We start from the raw sequence: 15,311 nt of genomic DNA, 5'->3' as shown, positions 1-15,311 counted from the left end.
CGCTGAGAGTTTATTTTATTGGTTGATGATGGCTGCGTGGATGTTAACAAGTCTATCCTTTAAACATTTTTTTTTTATATGCCAAGGTGTTACCTTCTTTATTTGCCATCACATACTTTTTGTAGGAGAGGAGTGTTTTTCTCTACTCTGTTAGGTTCAGTGACGGGGCCTGCAAATTTAACTGACAAAAGACAGACAAACAGGAGAAAATGTTTATGTCTCATGGACAGGGGTCTCACAGAAAAGAAATGAAAAATCCAAAGAGACCATTAGGCTTGAATTGTTCATATATCATTTTAGCAAAAAGGCAATAAATTGTGGAGAGGTGACAAGACAAAGGAAAGGGGTTTGGGTTTCTTTGGGTGGTAAATGGTAGCAAGGTAAAAATTGGGGAACACTAGTAGAAGATAAGGATTATTTTAGTAGGATTTGTGCAGACTCGTCTCCATGCTATCTTTACATCTCCAGGGGCCAAGGTTGTGGTCCTCTTTCTGGGATGGCAGTGAGGAGGGGGCACCCTTCTGGAAAATGTATGCTCTGTTTCTGAGTAGAAAGGGGGAGGACCAAGAGAATTCTTCCTGTGTCTGTTATTGCTCAGTTGCCTTCAGCTCAAATGCTCCTATACCAATGTGGCATATTTTTGGGTGGCATGTTTTGACCCCCTTCATTATAAACCAGGTCAATGGCAGTGCCCCCACTGTACAGAAGAGGATAGTCAATCAGGCATCTTGCCTAAAGACTCATGGCTATGGGGCCTCCCCAGTGGCGCAGTGAGATTAGCACAGTGCTGTGAAGCTGTCCACAGCCTCTGCAGCACAGGTTCAACTCCCAGCAGGCCAGGGAGATACCTACTTGGTGTGGCAGACCTCTCCTGTCTCGCCCGCTGCTCCCCTCAGCAATGTTTCCGGTCAGTCTGCCTGTTCTGCTCCCTGCTCTGTCTCTTATGAATTTTCTCACCTTCCTGCACCTCTGGCCTGTGCCCCAGTTCTTGTATAAATAAATGAATCTTAAAAAAAAAAAAGACTCATGACTATGAAGGGATGGAACTGGAATGTGATCCCAGATCTATCCAGCTACAAAGGTTATTATTGCCCTTCTGCCATAATTCAGCACGGGGACTTCTCTCCAGAAGTATGTACTCAACAAACAATTCATGAACTCCAAGTAATCAGGTGAAGCATTGCTTTAGCATGCACCTCCTTTTTAAGTTACTCCAACCCCATCCCTTTCTGGTTAAGAGCATAATGAAGTGAATTTCTCTGTTTTGCAAGTGCAGTTATTCAATCTAATTCCAGATAGTAATAACAGTTATCTGCTTATTTTCATGCAGGTGACTATAATACACTAACATCATACACACAAGTTATTTAGCTCACAATCCCAAAGTTTTATAGAGAGCTTGTTGAATTTGGAGACAAATGATGTGGCCTCGGGTAAAGCCCTGGGAAAATTACTCAATATTGAGTGTTTTTTACGATTTAATTACTGCCTATTTCCAGACGGAATTGAACTCTGGAAGGCATTTGCTTTTCACAACCACAAAATGTATTTTGTGAAGCAATGAAAAGAATCAGTTGAAATTTTATTGTCTGTTGATAAACACTTAGTGCATTATTTCAGCCAGTTCTAATTAGATTTATTTTTAAACTCAATTTCTGTAAATTGTACTGACAGTAAATAGTAAAACCAGATGATTGTTCTAATGCCGCAAACATAAACACCAATAGTCCTGGCAATGCTGTGTGGCGGCCTGTCAGTGCCTTGTCTGAACTATGCTCTCTTGAAGTGGAGTTAAGGAAACTTTGGAACATAGCAAAGCACTCCTCAGACGAAGAGAAGACAGTTAACATGCTGGCTGCTTAGTATAAAATATTTAAGATGGAATCCTCAGTTATAATATGAGAAAATTTTATTGTTTCTTAGCATCAGGTGGATCTACAACCATGAAACTGGCATGAAAATTTTGCGACATACTTTCCTCCCTTCCTTCCCATGGGTATTGTACTGGTCTCCTCCAAAAGAATAGCGGGTGCTGCAGCTCCAGTGACAGTGTCCTATTTCCATAAGATAATTTCTTACCTTCTCAGTGGTGCTTTTTGTTTTAAAACCTGACAAGTGAGCTCCTCTTTGGTGTGAGAGGAACTTGCATAGGGAGCATTGCATTCTGTGCCTGGCTGAGTGTTCCTGGGGGCTGGCATATAGCAGGTCCTCAACGAATGGGCATTTCACAGATAGGCCCTAGGTCTCTGTGTGCCTTTGTGTGCTATTCTGAACCTTCACTCAGGAGAACATGCCAGAACTCATGAGCATGCCAGAACTCATCAGTGTTCACTGTTCATGATGATTTGCTTATGGAAGGGTGTGCACTCTAAGGGCTTTAAATTCCCGTTACCTCTCATGCAGGAAGATGAACAAGAGCATATTATCTCCCCAGAGCATGCATGTAGGGGGCCCAGAAAGGAAACATCCAGTTCTTTTGGGAGTGGCATAATAGGTAGTGATAAAATGCTTATTTTCTTGGACCTGGGACTTGAGAGTGAAGGGATCATCAGAGGAATATGACATTGAATGGCGCTGGATGCTCCAGACTGTTTTTTCGCACATGTTTCTGAGCTTGTCCATGTTTTAAATGCCCACAAACTAAGCCAGCCACACATGAGTTTCATATAATGTGTTATCTTCTTTACAGTTATCTGAGTATGTTCAGAAGTGTTGGCACAAACCTGCTGTCTCCATTTTTGTGATTCCTTTTGAAATTTATTTTTTAGAATAAACGAAATTCTCAGTAGCCAGTCCTATAAAGAATAATCTTGATGAAGAATAATCAATGACTCTTTACAGGAAATGATTTCATTTTTCTGCAATTAGAGATGCTAGTGAGAATCAGCACCCCTCCCCCAACAGCAGTTCATGCTCCCCCAGCCAAAGGGATGAATTTTACCCCCCACCCTTATCCCCTTGATGGCTAGCCAAGTCAGGGTTTGCATGCAGAATGTTTTATCCAACTTCGTCACAGTTCCCTCACTCAACTTTTGTTGAGCAAATGCATCTTAAGCAGCAGAAGGGTTGTTTCCAGAGCATTCTTGTTTTAGCAGAAATGAATGCAATTGAAGTTCTTTGTGGTTCTTTTCCCCCAACAGGTTCTTAGCATGATAATCAATGCAGCTTACAAGCCTGGAAGGGTATTAAGAGAATTACAACTGGTGGAAGATCCACACTGGAATTTTCAGGAGGAGACTCTAAAGGCAAAGTAAGTGTTTTCAATTCAGGAAAGTAAGGGTTCTTACAATACTTAGCCTGCTACTTTAAAACTTGTCATTTCTCTTTTTGACATAGCCCAGAGAAGTGCAAACAAATGGAGCAATTGCCATTCTGTATACTACAGATTTATTGATGGTTTTGCTTAAGCCTTAGGCTTTTAAAGTAGAATAGAGTTTTGCTTAACTAATACTTTATTATGTTAAACATTCAGAATAAAAATGCACTGTATTTCCATTCAGTGCCAATAGATTATTTCATCAAGAGGGAGAAAAGTTTGTCAAGGAGAACATCCTTATTATTAGTATACATTATTCACGAACAGCTATTAATTGTTGACACTGTAAAGAATTTATGCCAGATACAAATGTTCTTTACTCTAAGAGTTGACAGTTTTAAAAGATAAAAAGAACCAGTACCTCTGTTTGGTTTTGGTTAATGGGTTATGAGTTGACATGTAGTTGGTCACTTATATTTGGAACTAGGTTAATTATAAAGGTGACATTTTTGTTTAAATTTATTGAACTCTGATATTGAGAGGTTGAACTGGGTCCATAGACTTGAACTCAGCTGTGAGGGAGGCAGTTCAAAAAAGATCACATCTCACAATGACTACATTTAATTCTTGCTTTGGGTTTTTTTTTTTTTTTTTTTAAGATTTATTTTTTTATTTATTTATACAAGCACTGGGTACAGTCAGAAGCGTGGGAGGGCGAGAGAATTCACCAGAGTCAGAGCCGAGAGCAGAGCAGGCAGACTGAAGAAGTACACTGCTGAGGGGAACAGCCGGCGGCAGGAGAGGTCTGTGCGCCATGTGGGACCCTCACCCGGTGGCTTTTGAGAAGACTTTCAATAGTCATTTAGGTTTTTCAAAGATAGAGGATCTTACTGGTCAACTTCTTTTATTATAGTGTCCTAAAATATTCTGATGTAACATTTGGGAAATGATACTTTTTGTTTTTTTTAAAGAGTGAATTGGCTTTTCATTGTTTAGAGGAATATATTTAAGCCCTCTTTCAAAGAAAGCAACTATCCTAATCATAGGAAAATTGAGGAATTCAAGTAATTTGTAAGATGAGGAATGTTTTCCTCTGCACTTTGGTACCAAATGCAAATGTTAAGACAGGGCAGTACTTTCAACATTCATTTTCAGTTATCTACCCAGCATTTCCTGCTGTTGTTTTTGAACACCTCTGTTACTTCAGATTCAGTAAAAAGTCATGTATAAGGAAAAAGCAATGAATGGATAAAGCAAAATAAAAGTAAACTAGTGGATGTTGATAACTGAGATTACAGAAGCTGGGGGTGGTAGCAAGTGTGGAGGGGCTATTGTGGATGGCGGTAAATATTTTTTTCTTTAAAAGAAATCAGTTATGTTCTAATGATACTCTGCCAATGACACATAAAACAGGGAGTTTATGTAAGGAGAACGAGTATTTGCTTGAAGTGGCATGTCAGGGACAGGAGACACACTGTCTCATCCTTTTATTTTTTTCCCCAAAGAGATGAGATTCACCTATAACCTCAAGGAAAAATAGAAGTCTAGTATTCCCTATTTTTCAACTTTAAGTAAGGGAGTTTCATCAGCAATAGTAGAAACAGTGGCAGAAATTCTGAGCAAGTATTTGTATAGAGGAACCATTCTTGTTTTAAAGTTTTTCTGTAAAATCCAATACATCCAAAATACACCTGATGGAAGTGAATGTAGGAAAAATCACAAAAACGTTGCATGCCATTAACATCTTCCCTGCTGCAGTCGAGAAACATACTCCAGATACCATGTCAGGCAGTGTTCACTCTACAGTGTTCACACTCATTTCCATGTGACCAAGTTGATCAGAACTTTTATTAAATCTAGCCCGATACAATCAAAATAGACACAGTGAGATCAGCCTGCTGTATGGGAAAGGCAATGCATCCCTTATTATATTAGATGTGGCAGTGAGTTTCTTAGCAAAATCTTAGACAGCAACTTATAATGAGAAAATATCTGTGGGAACCGGGTTTCATGTGTGCTGGATCACAGAGGCGTCTCAGAGCAGCTGCTCAGGATGACAGATCCAAGTCAGCAGGACATTCCTGTTACAATGCCACGTGTTGAGTCACCCCTTTGCTTCTGATTTAAAATGATAGTTTTTTCAGATCTTGACAACTTAGCTATTTTCTTTGGTGCGAATGGGAAGAGAGCAAGCTGGCTTCTTCCCACTTAGCTAAAGGCTAAACGTTTCCTGCTATGAATAAATTAACTTAGGAGGGGAGACCTGCATCCTATTGTCTTGGTTTTGATCACAGAATTATAATATTTCAAAAGTGTTTTCAGGAAGAAAGGCTGTGGGGTCATTTGCAGGGCCTTATGAGTGCTGTCACTTAGCGTCTGGGTACCCGATAATGTTCCTATAATTCTAATATTTTTTAGAGCAGGCTTTTCCTGGTGACCCAGGGGTTAAGTCTCAGCACTGTCACTGCTACTGCCTGAGTTCAATCCCCAGACAGGGTGTTAGCCCATATATGGTGCGGCAGACCTCTCCTGTCTTGCCTGCTGCTCCCCTCAGCAGTGTATTTCAGTAGATGTGCCTGATCTGCTCCCCACTCTGTCTCTGGTGAATCACCTCACCCTCTGCACCTCTGGCCTACGCCCCGGTTCTTATATACAAAAAGAAAGAAAAAAACTTAAAAAATAAAGAATAGAGTCCCATTTACTTGGATAGAGGTACCATTGCAAAGCTTTTGATCTGTAAATGGAAGAAAAATGAACACTGTCATCTGCAAGTTGTGCTTCAGTGATTTTTTTACCCTATTTATCAACCATCTGAAACTTTTGTGCTAGAACAAAATGTTGCAATATTTGAACACAGTATAAGAAGCCTTCCATATTGTGAATCTGCAATACTTATTGAAAGATAAAACTCTAGTAGTTGTAGAACTGAAGGGGAAATGGATTTTAATGTAGTTTATTTCAGCAGTTCTGGAAGAGAAAATTCTTTCTTTATGATGAATTGGAGTGTACTAAATTGACCTATATTATTTTAAATTTCAAGAGGAAGAATTTAGGCTATACCATAGGGGGATTTAAAAAAAAAATTCCAACTCTGTGTATCTAGAGACTTTTAAATATGTTTTCCTACATATTGAACCTTCTTAAGGAAAAAGAAAGTCTTGAACTCTTCTTTAAATGGTTTTTGTGATAATCTCTATGAAAGCCAGGTGGAGGCTTAACAGATTTTCCCAGTCCTTTGTTACAGTTATTCAGAATATTTAAAGAGGACATATCTTGATACAATTTCTAGTGAATTAGACTTCATTATTGCTTAAGCAGAAGTGAGGCAATCAAGTCAAATCTTTACTTTCAGGTGAGTCATGCTCAGCTCTAAGGAAATTACCCTTTGGTTTCTTTTTTTTTTAAGTAAGTTATGACTAACGTTGTATATATTTGTATTCCACCTTTTTTTTTTTATTTTGGCTTTTTACTCATGTCCATATTTTGTGTGTAGTGAAACATACTGTTTGGCTATAAAGTGATTTATGAAAAAGATACCCAAACTTGAAAAACTTTTCACTGAAAAAGATTTTTTGTTGTTGTTTAATTGTTCATTTTTACCTGGCTCAGGTTTGTGCCCTTTGTTTTCTAGGAAATGTGTACTATAAAGCTAACATGGAATAAGTAGATGAGCCAGCTTGTGTAAAGAAGGCTGAAGTCTGGTGTATGTCCTCAAATTCACCAAATTGTGGGTGTAGGTCAAACACGTAGTTTAGGAAGTTCTGGATCAGTTGTGTTCTTTCCTGAAGTAAACATATACCCCTTTTATTGCACAGAGTTCCTATTACTTGAAATGCAGGAAACCAAGAGTAGAATTTTTTTTTTTAAGGTTTATTTATTTATTTATTTAATTTATTTATACAAGCACTGGGTACAGTCAGAAGCACAGGAGGGTGAGAGAATTCACCAGAGCCAGAGCGGGGAGCAGAGCAGGCAGAAGGACCGAAGTACACTGCTGAGGGGAGCAGCGGGTGGCAGGAGAGGTCTGCGCGCTGTGTGGGACCCTCCTCCGGTGGCCGGGGAGCAGCCGGGGATCGAACCAGCTCTGCAGAGGCCATGGGCAGCCTCCACAACCCAGCTCTCAACTGCTGCGCCACCAGGGAGGCCCAAGAGATAGAAATTTTTGAGGTGTTGAGAATCTAGACTAAAATCTATTGAACCGATGTATTGACCAGGCGTGATGATGGAGAAGTGTGGTCAGGAACTGGAGGCTGTGGCTTGAAGGAAATCCCGATCTTTTGCTGTTGCCAGTGATAAGAGTGACAGGAGCATGTGCGCTTCTGCAGGGTTATCAGGGATGCCTCCCCTTTCCCCCCTGTTAATTCTCCTTCAATATTGACATCAGGAGCCTTCTTGCCCACTCACATACCCTACCCCTACCCAAGAACTATTTGTTAAAAGCTCTTGACATGCATTGTCCTGATGAATAACAAGAGAACTTGGGCCAAACTGAAGTTATCTCACCTGGAGAGGGCTGACAATTATGAATGGATCATTATACCATGGGCTGTGTTTTCACACACTGTTTCTTTTTTGAATCACTGAAAGAGAAGTGATCATGTTTCCATCCCTTCCATTTCTTTCTCTTTGTCTCCCTTCCCCCTGCCATCTGCACTCACTCATGGAATAAATCCTTGCTTTGGTTGGTAGAAATATGGAAAGGCCACTCACCATTTCTTATCAATATCTGGGTGAAAAACTCTCTCTACCCTCTTAGGTTCAGTGCCTGGGAAACTGAGAAAAGATAAGAGTTTATTGACAGGTGCTTAGAGCTTCTCCCTAACTTAGTAGGGAAAAGAGTGTGGACGGGACCACTTCCAGGAGAAGAACCAATTACATATTTTATGGGGCCTCCCCGGTGGTAGCAGTTGAGCGCTGGGTTGTGAAGCTGCCTGCGGCCTCTACAGCGCCGGTTCAATCCCCAGCTGCTCCCCGGCCACCGGAGGAGGGTCCCACATGGCGCGCAGACCTCTCCTGCCGCCCGCTGCTCCCCTCAGCAGTGTACTTCGGTCCTTCTGCCTGCTCTGCTCCCCGCTCTGGCTCTGGTGAATCCTCTCACCCTCCCGCGCTTCTGACTGTACCCAGTGCTTGTATAAATAAATAAATAAATCTTTAAAAATAAATAAATTTTTTACGAAAGTAGGTTTTTAGGAAAACAAGTGGGAGGTAAGAAAATTTGTGGTAGTGTTATTCTATGTGGCTTCTTCCCAGCCATGAAATTACTCCAAGTAGGGATTTGTAGTAGGTTTGCTCTTGGCCTCTCTTCTGGCATTAAAGATGCTCCAAAGAAGGAATTTATGGCAGTCCTCATCCTCATCTCTTAGAAGTTACTGCTTTTAGTCAAATAACGGAAGCTCAAAGATGGTTTCTTTCTCCAACTGTTGCATCTCAAATGTTCTTCTCTTGAAATAGTCTTTGTATCAACTCTGGGATTCTTGGTGTATCTCCACATTGGCAATCAGGAACTTTCTATTCTCTTTCAAAGTGTGCATCTGAGATTGGTGTCATCTACAATGTCTCCTTACTGCTCAATTTACAAGACATGAAGACTACATTCTCATGCCCAGATTTCTCTGGAACCTCACTAATGCAAAAACACTAAAAAAAAAAAAAGAGAGAGAGAGAGAGAGAGAGAGAGAAAGAAATCTTTAACCTCTCCACATCCCCAAAAAGGAACACAAGTTTCCTCTGAAAATTGTTTAAAATGAAGGGCCTCCCCCTCACCAAATATATTCCTTACAGCCCTCTCCTCCTCACATCTTTTTTGTTATCTTTGCTATTCATCAGTTCCAGCCTAGTAATCTTTCACTTGTTACCTTTTTCCCCTTAGTTTCTTCTGAGATTATTTATAATCTCTGGGAGTTTTCTGCTGTGTCTAGCTTGATTGTCTTTTTCAATATTTTCCTCATTTTTTTCCCTGCAGAACTTGTAATAGGTGCTTTAAAAACCTTATCTTAGGGTTTACAATAGCCTTGCTGGGCCATTGAATAAATTATATGTCTAAGTGTTTTTCCCTCAGGACTCACACTGACAGGATAAAGTGAGAGGCATTATCCTGTGCTTTTGAGCTGCTTTCTTCACATATCCTACTTACAAAATTATGTCATTGGCATTCTGGTTTTAAGCCTTTTATGGCGAGGAGAGCTACAGAACAGATTCTTACTTTCACTCATGGTAAAATCGAGTAATAAAGGGACTGGGCTTATGGTTTCATATCTTCACCTGAATGTTCAGTGCTGCCGATGGTGCCAGCTGCCCGCCCACATCTCCATGCCCATCAGAGCCCATCAGATGGGGCTGCTGACACCTGTTCATTCTTTCTTGGAAGACCGAACAAGGATCACAGTATCAAATGTGTAGCATCCTTGAGAAGATAAATACAACTATGCCATTAAACTGAAGCTGTGGCACAGCTTCATAGGCTGTGTCCTAACTCCAGGGAGGCCCTAGTGGATGAAATCTTACAGCGGCCTTTTGCCTGTATTTCTCGGTAAGTATATTTTGTTATCTTAGGTTTAACGTCTTTATTAAAAAAGTTGAACACGGGGCCTCCCTGGTGGTGCAAGGGGTAAGCACAGCACTATGAGGCTGTCTGCAGCCTCTGCAGCATGAGTTCAATCCCTGGCTGGCCAGGGAGAGACCCATATGGCACAGCAGACCTCTCCTGTCTTGCCCGCTGCACCTCTCAGCTGTGTATTTTGGTCAGTCTGCCTGTTCTGCTCCCCACTCTGTCTCTGGTGAATCCTCTTACCTCCCCCCCACCCCCACCCCACACCTCTGACCTATACCCCAGTTCTTGTATGCATAAATAAATAAATCTTTTTTTAAAAAAGTTGAACACCTGCCCTCATTTATTGACCAACTTCCAAACAAGCAGTTGATTGTTTCAGGCTGAAGTTGAATGTTCCAAACAGTTTTTCTTCCATGTTTGCAATAATTCCTGAAAATGCGTGTCTGTACTGAGCCAATAGCAATGGAAGATGTGCATTTGATGGAAAATATGTATCAAAAGCTTTATGTAGTTTGAATTACTATCCAATATAAGTACATTTATTGTTATTATAGCTTGTATATTTTGAAGTAATCTCAAACTCACAGAAAATTGCAAGTGTGATTTGAGGATGAGTTGTTGGCATGAGATTCTACCTCCCCCAACACTTAACAATGTACTTCCTACAGATAAGAATATTCTCTTTCATGATCACAGTGAAAATTAGTATTGACATGACTACCATCTAATCCTCAGATTCCACTCAGCTTTCACCCTTATCCCAATATTGTCCTGTACAGCAGGCACATCCAGCCCAGGGGTTCATGTTGCCTTGGATTCCGTGTCTTTACTTGCCACTCATCTGGAAGAGCTGTTCAGACTTTCCCCAACGTTCTTGCCCTTGATTATTTTTAAAGAGTTGGACTGCTTATTTTGTAGAATGTCACATCATTTTCAGTTTTTTGTTTGTTTCCTCCTGATTGGGTTCATATTATGCATCTTCAACAGGAATATCGCAGAAGAAATGTTACCTTCCTCTCCTGTAGTCTGTCTGCTGCACAGATTTCCATTTGTCTTGTTGCTGGTGATGCTTAGATCAAAGATTAGGGTGGCATCTGCCTTGCCTCTCTATTTAGAGGTAATTTGTGGGGAGATTCTTTATACCATATAAATATCCCATTCTTGACCATACTTTCAATTTATTCATAAATTTACTTATATCTGTATGAGTTCATGGGTTCCTATTTTATTCAGTGGGTTCTCATTGATTGCATAATTGTTTATTTTGATACTCCACTTCTCTCAGATCTGACCAGTAGGAGTCACATCAAGCTTGTTCTTTGGTCCCTTTGACATTTCTCCATCATTCTTTGAAACTTTATTTTCTGAACCAATAAGATGTTCCCTTGTCCTTTCTCAGTCTAGTCTGGAATCAGCCATTTCTCCAAGGAGCTTTGGTTTTCTTATGATTGTTAGTGGGATTTAGGGAGCTGGAGTTGGGGGTGTTGAGAGGTAGAGGAGAATATTTAGAAAATGAAATCTCATGTTAGTCTGTTCACTGCTGTTAAGATGCTGCAACTCCTAGGATACCAGTGGACAGAGCTAGGGCACTTATGCATGTGTGTCTATAAATAATGTACACGTTCACGTGTGTGTTTATACACACACATAAAACACTGTTGCATTTATATTTGTGGGGTATCTGTTTGTTCTGGCGTCCTTAAGATCTCTTTCATGTTCTAAGTTTCTCTGTAAGGAATCTTGGAGACTCTGCATATAGTTGCACTCATGGCTAAATTATATTATAGCACTGTTTAAGCAGGTAAGATCATTAAGAAAAAGAAATTGGAGTCTGGAAGAATCTCCACAAGCAGACTTCCTTATGCTCTCTCCTTCCTCCCAGAGAAGTGCAGACCCATGTTTTTTATTGGGAAGTGGGTCACTGAGGCATCCTTTGCATAACAAGTAGCAAAATTCTAGACTCCTAGAAGGAAAACAGGTCAGATATTTGGCACAAACCACATTTTTTTCTTTCTATTTTTGCCCACAAGTCTAGGCACAGTAAGCCATCCTATCACTTCCAAATACAAGTTCCCAAATTCTAGCCAAGTGTCCAAACTTGCAGTCAGGTTTTTCTAAAAAGAGTATCTTCAAGCCTGTACACTTGGATGCTCTCTGGACACTCATGATTGAACTCAGGCTCCTGTTCCAGACTGACACTGCAGGGTTCCTTCGAGTCTTTTCCTTTCCCAAATTCACAGTACCCTGTCAGACCATGGGAACCTGGTGCGTACACTCATCAGTCTGTTTATTTGATCAGGCCTTGGTCTGAAGCAATTTTGTCTCTTTGTTCTTCTCCTCACTCAACTGGGGCTCCAGCATTCAAGGCCAGATCCCCCCATCCCACCTGTGCCGGGTTGTCTCTAGGTGGAGAGGTCCTTGTCTGCCCGGTGCACAGTGGCCAGTGCAGGGGCCGCCATAATGTCCTTCCTCACCCACCACAGGCTGCTTCCTTCCCAGAGAAATGTAATTAAGGCAGGTTCTTGGAACCAGCCCTGTGGAAATGAGAGGATAGAGCCGGCTTGCTTGGGAATGATCCACCACAGTCCCAGGGCAGCTCTGGAGTTCAAATGGTTCTCCATGGTTGTCCTGGGATCGGCCCACAGGACCAGGCCTTTGACCTCTGCCATAGTAGTCATGATGGGGAAGCTGTCTGGGGAAAGGGAGGACCAGAGAGCTTTTGTAGTTGAGACAAATCCCAAAGGGGTTGACAACTAGAGGGATCTGCCAACTGCAGCCCCAGCAGCGGGGCGGCAGTCGCAGTAGCTGCCACACAGCCCACCCATCACCCAGTCAGGCACCTGCAGTTTTCAAAAATTCAGATTAGCCTTTCCTATTGTGAACCGTTTTACTAAAACACTTGCCTCCACTGAATCCTCCCAAATGAGAAGGGACACAGCCTTCCCTTTTAGCCTCCTATGAGTGTTTGTTGGCTTTTTTTCTGATGTGCTGATGTCCTTTAATGTGCACTAGAAGCTTCTGCTTGGAAATTTGCAGGTCTGGGAGCATAAATATCTGTCTTTGAGCCCTACTTCTACAGCTTGAATTCTGACCTGCTTTTCTTTTCTCGTTTCTCCTGCTTTTTTAGTTTCTGTTATTTTTAAAAGAACTTTAAGAATCTTGATTGATATTGAGCTTTCTAGAAGAGAAACCCCTAGAATCACCACAATTGTAGGGGGAAAAACTGCAAGAGAAAATGTATCCATAAAGTATTTTTATTGTAGATTTTCTAAAATAGTAGCAATAGGCCGTGTTCTCAGAGTACTGTTTTATCGTGTGACACAGCAGAAGCAGTAAAGCAAGAACCACCCAGAAGTGAACCAGGAAGCCCCTCCCCCGAGGGGCTGGGGATGTATTTCTACATCTCGGGTCGATACAGGTCCTGGAAAAATCAACTGTGTACAAGGCTGTGGGATTTAAAGCATGATCTTATCTACAAAGAATCACTTTCTAGTTCTTACAACACAGAAAATCAAGCTTGGCACATCAGAGAAATGGAAGAACAAGCACTCAGAGGGCAGGGATGCGAAAGACCAGTGAAGGGACATACAGCTCAATTTTTTCAAGTTCGAATTTAATTTTTTTGCTATTGATAGTGTAAAAAAATGATTTATTAGAGGAAAATATGTTTCTCGTCTTCCGAAGGATATAAAAAATGGCAAGGTATGAAACTTAATGTTTTGCCCACAAAAATATAAAAGCGATGACCTCCTTATGTTAGCTTCCTTCTTGCACTAATTTCCTGAGGCCCTGTTTGGTGTGCTTTGTGGTGGGTATTGCACCTGCAGGTACAGGTGTGACAGAGCAGGTTTGGCAAAGGTGCATGTGGTCATCTCACGAGCGAACAGTCTGTTTATCTGGGTGGTTTGCTCCCTTGGAGTTTGGTTAGTTTTACAAAAAAGTAACACAAGTGTTATTAGCTCAAGCTACCAGTCCCTGATATTGTTCTGGAAAATAAATTGTTGTTAAAGTTTTCACCTTGTCAATTAGGATATTGGGGAAGTTACACCCAGTAAGGGTGTCACTGAACAGGCACAGCTATTTTGATACCATTTCTTTTCAGTGCCTTCTCAGTTTAGTAAGGTGTGAATTAAATAAAGACCTATGATGTGTTGTCTAACAAAAAGTTTTATTATTTTGTACCCATGATGTTTTTTAAAAAATGTATTGAAAAGTGATTCTAACTTATTTCCAAGTGCACCTCTTTTCAACCAGGTATTATTTACGTCACTATGACCACAGACATTTGGATGAGGTCTTTAGTACCTATTTTTTTTAAAAGATTTATTTATTTATTTATTTATTTGTTTATATATACATACAAGAACGGGGGTACAGGCCAGATGCACGGGAGGGTGAGAGGATTCACCAGAGACAGAGCGGGGAACAGAACAGGCAGACTGACGAAATGCACTGCTGAAGGGAGCAGTGGGAGCAACAGGAGAGGTCTGCGCGCCATGTGGGACCCTCGCCGGCTGGCCGGGATCGAACCGGTGCTGCAGAGGCTGCGGACAGCTTCACAGCGTGGTGCTCAACCGCCTGCACCACCAGGGGAGGCCCTTTAGTACCTATTTTTAAAAACGAGAATCCATCCAATTTGTTTTCGAGAATGACGTCTTCACGTTTTTTGTTTTTGTTTTTGTTTTTGTTTTCCCTCAAGATGAACAACAATGGGAATATCTAGATTCCGGAAGTATTCCCACCCCTAGTTCTTTTGTTTAAGGGAGAGGGCAGGTGATTTTCATTGGTCATAAAACATATCTGATTTCCTCAAAGAAAGAAACAATATTGCATTTTCTTCTGTTGTTACACAGGCTGTGAGGATGACATAAGATTAATTAATATTTGAGTTTGGCAGTAAAATAACCATGTTCCTAAGCAGTGTTAGTTGTATCTTTAAGATTCCCATACCATGAAATCAGTTCATTGTAGATAAATACAAAATGTGTTTGGATTTCCAGGTCTCATTTTCTATTGTTAAAGAAAAGTTTTTAAAAAACTTTAATATCCTTATTAGTCTAGACTGGTCTTCTCCCCTAGAAAAGAAAAAGCACTTAAGGATGACCTCAGAGAATCATCATTACACAATATAAACCAAAAAAGGGAATTAGTCATAGGAAGCCACAGCCATGATCTTCATAACAACATTTTGTTGTTGTTATGTTGTGGTATTTACAAACTACACTGGGGATCCACTTTCCCTCTTGAGCTATGGCAGTAGTATTTATAAATCTGCTAGGTGTACCCTAATGGACAGTCAAGACTAGGAACTTGGCAATAGGCGTGTATTTCTCACAGTTCCAGAGGCTGGAAGTCCAAAATCTACAGTATCAGCAGGTTGGTATCTTTGGGGAGGCCTCTTTTCTTGGCTTCCAAATGACCACCTTTGGCCACACACTCCTGTTGTTTCTTCCTCTCTTAAAAGGACAGCAGTCCTGGGCCTCCCTGGTGGTGCAGGCGGTTGAG

At 41.0% G+C, this 15,311-nt stretch overlaps 1 protein-coding gene across 5 annotated transcripts in view; it reads left to right on the top strand.

The window, feature by feature from the left end:
- Window positions 1-15,311, top strand: part of SFMBT2 (Scm like with four mbt domains 2) — a 194,087-nt gene that overhangs the window by 162,443 nt on the left and 16,333 nt on the right. For all 5 annotated transcript variants that reach the window (XM_037510580.2, XM_037510576.2, XM_037510577.2 and 2 more), the window contains exon 16: window positions 3,141-3,250. In XM_037510580.2, coding sequence (XP_037366477.1) covers window positions 3,141-3,250 — 110 coding nt within the window. The remainder of the gene's footprint in view (window positions 1-3,140; window positions 3,251-15,311) is intronic.

This window comes from Talpa occidentalis, unplaced genomic scaffold (assembly GCF_014898055.3).
Source record: "Talpa occidentalis isolate TD23 unplaced genomic scaffold, MPIMG_talOcc4v2.1 talOcc4.14, whole genome shotgun sequence".
In the NCBI taxonomy this organism is placed as follows: Eukaryota; Metazoa; Chordata; class Mammalia; order Eulipotyphla; family Talpidae; genus Talpa; species Talpa occidentalis.
The sequence above is the reverse complement of the archived record's forward strand: the minus strand, read 5'-3'. Positions and strand labels throughout refer to the sequence as shown.